This window comes from Passer domesticus, chromosome 1, assembly GCF_036417665.1.
Source record: "Passer domesticus isolate bPasDom1 chromosome 1, bPasDom1.hap1, whole genome shotgun sequence".
NCBI classification, from domain to species: domain Eukaryota; kingdom Metazoa; phylum Chordata; class Aves; order Passeriformes; family Passeridae; genus Passer; species Passer domesticus.
This window is the reverse complement of record NC_087474.1, coordinates 40,707,760-40,714,986: the sequence shown is the minus strand read 5'-3', so window position 1 is coordinate 40,714,986 and position 7,227 is coordinate 40,707,760. Positions and strand designations below refer to the sequence as shown.

The following is a 7,227-nucleotide window of genomic DNA, read 5'->3' as shown; positions in this document are numbered from 1 at the left end:
GCGCATCCCGCCGCTGCTCGGGTGAGCGCCTGTCATGTGGCGGGCGCGTCACGGGGGGCGCGGTGCGGCCGCCGGGGCCGGAGGCGGTCTCGGTGTGCGCTCTGCCCCCGCCACACGCGTGGGTCTGCACGCCCGCCCCGCACCCGGCCACCGTGTCCTTCGGGGTCACTCCCCGTGTCGCACGGCGTGTGCCGGCCGCGGGCACCATGCAGTCGGTGTGCGTGCTGTGCCTGTCCCCGTTCGCCCTGTGCCTCCGCGTGTGTGTGTGCGGCCCCCGCCCCTGCGCGGCCCCCGCCGCAGCAGCGCCCTGCCCCTGGCTCGGGCGGGCGGGGCGCCCGGGGGGGCGGCGGGCGGGACCCCGCGGAGCCTCGGGGCACCGACCGCCGCCCAGCTCCCCGCAACGCCCGGCGAGGAGGAGGCGGCGCGGCGGTTCACTCGCCCGCCGCGGCCCAGCCCCTTCTCCCCCGGGCGCCGCCCCTCTCCGCGCCGCCTGTGAGTCAGGGCTTTGCCGGGCACGGGCGGCAGCCGGGGCCGGAGCGGACGGGCAGCCTCCGCCGCGGGGCTCCATGGAGAAAGCGGCGGGCGAAGGCGGCGGCAGCAACAGCAGCAGCCGCAGCAGCAGCCGCCCCACGTCGGCGGGCTCGTCCCCCTCGTCCTCCTCCGCCAGCCGCGGGCTCCCGGGCCGGGCGGCGGCCGCGGGCAGGCTGGATGGAGGCGGGGGCGGCGGCAGCAGCAGCCCCGGCTCGGCGGCGGCCAGCCCGGGGGGCGCGCAGGCGCCCGGCGGCGGCAGGCGGCGGGAGTCGGTGCTGGAAGGGACGCTCAGCAAATACACCAACCTCCTGCAGGGCTGGCAGAGCAGGTAAAGCGCCGGGCCGGCCCCCGGCGGCGCTGCGGGGCCGCGTCCTCGCCCCCCGCAGCCCCCAAGATGGTGCCCGGGCAACCGGCGCTGCCCGGCCCGACCCCAACCCTCCCCGCCGCCGCGTCCCGAGGCCGGGCTCCGATCCCCTCTGCGCCCGCTCTCCTTCCTTTTGTTTGACTTGTTTATTTTCCCAGCTGAGTTTGGCGTAAGGGCGGCGGGGAGGTGGCCCGGCGCAGGGTCGGAGCGGGGTCCCCGGCGCGGCCGCCGCAGGTGCGGGCGGGGGCAGGGAGGGCTGAGGCTGCACATACTGCTGGCCCTGCATGACAGGGCTCCGCTTTTAAGCTCCTTTCTCTATCACGTTAGTATCCGTCTCCTGTGAAGTTAGCTTGGATAACTAAAGAATGAAAAACTGAGAGCCTCCCAGAATAAATGGGGAGAAATGACGTGTTTGTGATTATTGCTATTATTTTTTTCACTATGAGGTGGGACAGCGGAAACAGTTACCTTTGTTTCAATAAAATAACTTCTGTTGCTATGTCCTACCTGTTTGACAAGCCCTAATTTATGCTGGTATGGTGACAGGCCCAGGTCCTGCCATTTGTTGGGTGTGGACAGGCTGACTTGCATCTGTGGAAGTCCCGAGGAAGGTCTGGTTTTGGTCTAGCTGTAGTGTAAAATTTTTACAGAGTTGGAGGCAGACTGTGGAGTTAATAGTGCTGTGTTGGGATCTGTTGAAAGCAAAAGGGATTTGCTGTGATGTTTTACTTTTTGTTGCTCAACTTTGTCGTCTTAGTGGATGGACAAAGATGTGTGTGTCCAAAATGCAATTTCTCAATATAAAGCAACGCTGTGGTGATTTTAAAGAGAGGAAGATACTACAGAGAGAACAAGTACGGGACTAGTTATAAAGCTCTCTACAGACCTTTAAGAAAACAAACAAAAAGACTAAAACCTGCTGTTACTTATATTAGGTGATCACAAGCAATAGGAACACAGGAATGGCTGGGGTCTTGAAGTTCTGACAGTAAATTTAAAGCATTTATGAGTGACAGAGTTGCATAAATGCCAGTGATGCTCTGGTGCTGAATCGTGTGTGGCTAAATCAGTGCTAGGACTACTGTAGCAGTACTTCCTGGAGAATTCCGGGAACTGGTCTAATTCCATACACTGGAGGCCTGCGTAGCTGTACCAGCTATAAATTAAAAAAGTTTGGTGTGAGCTGGAGACACACATCTCCATTAAGCTTAACTGCTTCAGCAGAGACATAGAGAAGGCCTTTTTGCTGTCATTTGGTTACTGTAGTTCTGTTCTAGATGCACATTAGACTTTTACCTATTTGTTAGTTTATATAGTCCTCCTGTAGCTTTGTTTAAGAAACAAACACATTTTGATACCTAAAATGTAGGACTGAAATCCATGACTAAAAATTATAAGCCCTCTTCCCCCCTTTTTTCCCCCTGACACCTCCTTCTCTTTTTATAGAGACAGTAGCTTCTTTTACTGTGTGTGATTATAAGGGTTGTAATCTGGAATTGCAAAAGAGAGCTAATTGCTTATAAATCTTTGGGTCTAAAGCTGCCTGGTTTTTGTATTTGGAAACATTAAATCTTTGATAAGGCTTACAGCTGGAAATAGTGTGTATAATCTGTGCATGTCCAAGAAATTTTACCTGAAAACATGATGGAAAGAAGACAAATGTCGCTTAAACAGTTTGACCACAGCACTTAGAAATTAATGTTGGTTTACTTTCAGCAGTCTTTTTTAATAGTGCTTTGTCAATTGCCAGTTTTATTTTCTGTAAGTCTGGCTTTTTGAGCAAGTGGTTTATCATGAGACAGCTTTTAGGATAAGTAACTTTTTTAGTTTGCTCACTTACTCTGTTCTTTTCATGGGTAGCTATCGTTTGGGGTGTGGAGTCTGATACAAGTTCTAAACAGATCAGTTGAAGCTTGAGGCTCACAGAAGTTGATCTTGGTATATAATGTTCAATAAATGACTAGTGATCCATGGGTTTGAGCATGGTTGTCCGTTTGGCCTTCTGTTATTCCATTTGTCATGGAATGTGTTTACTGTGAATTGGAGCTCATTCTGTAACAGTCTGTAAGCGACTTCGTAGCTGGCACTTGCAGCATATTTGTTAGCAGACAAATTAGTTTTGCATTTACTTCCTTTGAAAAAACACAAGATTGTTCAACTGCATGATCAATACAACCAGATGGCGTGAATATAAATAAATGGAAAAATAAAGTGAAAACTGACAGAGTTCACTTATCGTGGATTTGGAATGTTCTTCTTTAAAGCTCCTTATCCATTAGCCTGAATAATTTAAATGTAGTTAATGTTAGCTCTTGCCATGTGGTATTGAAGTTGAAAGGCTTTCCTAGGTTATCCAACACTTAGTGTGTAGAGTAGCCTTTACAAGTCTGAAGTAATTTGAATTATAATAAAGTAGTGTTACTTCTGAATAAATGTTCCTTTAGCAGGCATATGCAAGATAGTCTGATAGTGGATGAGGGAACTGAATATGATTACTGAAGCATAACACTTTTATAAGTGTTTATAAGCATTAACTGAAGTAATTGAAGGCCTCAAAATCAGCCAATCTGGATAGCTGCATTACTTCTTATTTTGAGATTTCCAAGTGTTTGTTGTTTGTTACTAAAGAAATCCATTTGTTCTGCTCTAGCAGATCAGGAACAACCCGATCTGGAAATGAGTGAGGTGATTCCCCACCTTTATGACAAGCAGAAGGAGAAGGTGGTTTTTTGTTTTGTTGTTTTGAGGCAGTTTGTTGTGTGAGAAACATGTCAAGGGGTCTGGGCATTTGCAGTATCTCCACTTGAATCTGTAAGTTTCTGTGGATTTATTCAGGTATGGATACAGAGAGTGGAGCTTAATCTGAAACAGACTCTTTGACATAAGAGCACTTATGTCTGGTCTGAGGCATTAGGGCATCTGGCTGTCTTTACTATGAAATTACAAGTAATTGTGTTCTCAATTGAAGTACTGTTACAAATAATTTCTAGTGGGATTTACTTGTTACTTTTGTATGGGAGGGTAGAGCTTGTATTTTAAGCAGGAATTATGTGGATTTGATGGACAAATATGTCTCCGTAGTGTCATCTCATTTCATGCAAGACCTATTTTTCATTAATTAATTTGAAATTATTGAAATACTTATTGCCTGTTACATTACTATCCTGTCTTTTGAGTAGACTGGCAAAACGTTGTAAAAAAATCTTAAAAACCCCCATTTGCTCAAGGTAATGGGAAATTCACAGTGTTTGCATCCTCCTCTATGATTTTTCCCTGAAAATATTTAGTACTTGCGCTTGTAGGGTTTTATCCTGCAAGTGTGTATAAAGTCCTGGGTCATCTGCATTTGAGCTGGGGCTTAAATCGGGGTTTGTAACAACAATAAATGGAGCCCTGGCTGATGGATGTTGTTGCTTTTCTGAGCTGAACTGCTTTGTGTAAGTTGTTCTGTAGCCCAGGTGTTTTTTTTAAACATTATTTTGGCCTACTCCTGTTTCCTCTCTCAGTTGGGAAATGTATTGTGTTACCAGCCTGCATGAATCATGCCTGACTTCTTGTGCTTGGGCACCACCAGACTTCTTTTGGGGATTAGCATTCCCTGTAGGTTAACAAAAAGTGTACTTTGGGGCAGTCTGGGGATTTTTTGCACTCAGAATCTTTATCAGGCTCTCCAATGCTGTGGTGTAATCTCTTTTCTTGTGTAAAGTTTTCTTCTGACTCCTGCTACAAGAGAAAGACCCTTTCTTATTACCAGGGCCCCAAGCAGCAGGTAGCCTTCAGATTTTAGTGCCACTTTAGGAGCTGATTTCACTGGCTCCCAGAGCTTGTGCTGCTCTCACTGCAGCTGTTACGGGAGGGTTTTCTATGTATGCTGACAAAATGTGTCTACAGTGTATTGTGCTGTAGCACAAAAATCTGCGTGTAACATTTTTATTTTTTTTTTATAAATTTCAGAGAAACAGATTGTGGCCTCCTAGAAGAATTGACAAAATTACTTTCAAACACAGTAATAACCTCCTTCTCTCTCTTTCTGAACCAGCTAACTAGTCTTTCACAGTTTTGTGATTGACACATCTGCTTGTGGAGTTTTGGGGTAGTTAGCACCTCTAGTACTTGCTAGTATTCTTCAGTATAGTATATACTATATATAATACTATATATAGTATTCTTCAATAGTACCTGTCAAGTTGTTCAAGCAATGAATTGGGGCGTTTTTCCAGTATAAAAAAAATACTGAACAAACTATATGACTATGGTATACCTGTGTAGCTGCTGAGGGAGAAATCTGTCCTAGAGAAATCAACTGGGGTTTTTTAGTATAAAAATAAGCCACATTCCTAATAAGCCATATTAGCCATATTAAATAGCCTAACAATAATCAGTGTCTGAGAAGGAGAAAACAGCCACACAATTAATTTAATGTTTGCAAAGTTTGCTGGAATTTTTTGTGTTCTTACTGGAATTAGATTAACACAGCTCCACCACTGTGTATTTTTTCATCTTAGTGTGATTCTGTAGCATGTCTGTCCAGGGCTTTGTGTAGTGTTGTAACACCCTCCAGGATTTATTTGCAGAGTCTGTGCACAGGGAGACTCCCTTTTAAGGAGCTGGAGATACAATATATTCTGTTTCTTCTGTTGTTCTCCATCTCCTGCATGAATTTTGGAGCCTTGCTTATAATTTGTTAGGAATTGTGTAAACCTTAAAGTATCAAGGTGTTTTTATACTATAGTGCTTACACTCTATTAAAGATTTTACTTGCAAAATAGATTTTAATGGAGACTGTGTTATCCCTTCACTTATAGGCTTTCTTTGTAGTAGGAGGCGATGTGAAGAGGAAGAAATCTACTTAAACCCAACTTATTTTAGTTCTCTGGAGTAAATGATGTTTCCTGTGCTAAACACTCAGTAACTGCATATTTTACATTATTTAAATCATGATCTATGTCATTATTCTTAAATAAACTTGGAATTTGAAATACCAAAAAGTCAGTTATTAGTAAGTTCTGTTTTGGATTAAGGCACTAATCTGTTTTCTTAATCCTAAAACCTATGTAGCAAAAATAATCACATTGAAATGTAAGCTTTCTTTTTTCTTCTTCTCCTTATTTCACTTTTTGCTGTTGAAATTTTTCCCCCTTCAGTATCATTAATGCTCACTTAAAAACAAATTAAATTAAAAATAAATAAATAAATCTTTTAAAATGTATATCCCTGGTTTCTTTGTAGGAAAATTTGAGGTGTACCTTCTCTTTGTTTAGTTAGTGGCTGATTAAACCTAACTGATTTAATGACAAGCTGGTTAATTAGTTTGAATAGCTTTTGCTGTTGCCTCTAAACCATCTTTGTTGGGAGAATGGAGAAGGCATTTCCAACGGAAAAGTCAGAGAAAGAATTTTAACAAGGTAAGAGAGGGGCTGAGAAATCCATCATTCTCTACCCTTCAGTAGTGCTTGCAGGGAACATTTGGAAGAAGACAACTTTGAACCTCAGGCTACAATTGAAAAGGAAGGTCTTTTGGTTAAGGAATTGGTTTGCATTGTGGGGGTGTGGATTCTGGTTGGAGAACTGCCATGGACATTTCTCTTGTCCCCAGGCAGGTAGGTAACCCAAGCTCTTTGTTCCTCATCTACTTGTATCACATGGTGTTGGGGCTGCTTATGCCTATGCAGAGGATAAATTCATGTAATGGATAATAACCTAATGCAGAAGATGCTTGATGATAGTGTAGGAAAAAATCTGTTGAAACAGATGAGACTCGGGCATTTCCACTCAGGCAGTATATTTGGGATTTGCGAGTGCTCTTCAGAGCTGAGCAGCAGTCTTGTACCAGAGGGAATGAAGTGACAGTCAAAACAGAGTGTGGTCTTCCTTTCACCCAGATGTCACACTTAGCTCTCAGGCAGTGCAGAGAAGTGGCAGTTGGCACTAGCACTGAAACAGGCACTTGCCCTTCTCTGGGTTTTGTTATTACTGGCTCATTTTGCTGCTAGCTTTTTCAATGGTGATTTCTGTGCTTAGCAAGGCAGGGATAAGTGTGGTTAGAGGGAGCACACATGCACTTGCTGGCTCATTTAAAAAGCCCCACCAATTTATGAATATGGATTTTGTTAATGTAGGAGAAGTGACAGTAGGTTGTTAAACTAAGTAATGTGCCTAGAATAATTTTATGAGTATATAAGTATTCAAAAGTTTTCTCCAGTCATTTTATATTTAAAACCAGTTGTTCAGTAAGAATCTATTTGGTCTTTAGCTTCACCTAATACTCTTTGTTCTTTATGATATATTTAAAAGACTGAACTTTCTAAGTGAAAAGGTTGCTAAAAATTGCC

At 44.4% G+C, this 7,227-nt stretch overlaps 1 protein-coding gene across 2 annotated transcripts in view; it reads left to right on the top strand.

Moving 5' to 3' along the window:
* Positions 1-491: 491 nt before the first annotated feature.
* The window catches only part of OSBPL10 (oxysterol binding protein like 10), a 123,784-nt gene continuing 117,048 nt past the window's right edge, over positions 492-7,227 (top strand). For both annotated transcript variants that reach the window (XR_010359542.1, XM_064415335.1), the window contains exon 1: positions 492-859. Coding sequence is in view for 1 of the 2 variants with exons in the window: in XM_064415335.1 (XP_064271405.1) it covers positions 567-859 (293 nt within the window). In the remaining variant the exon portion in view is untranslated. The remainder of the gene's footprint in view (positions 860-7,227) is intronic.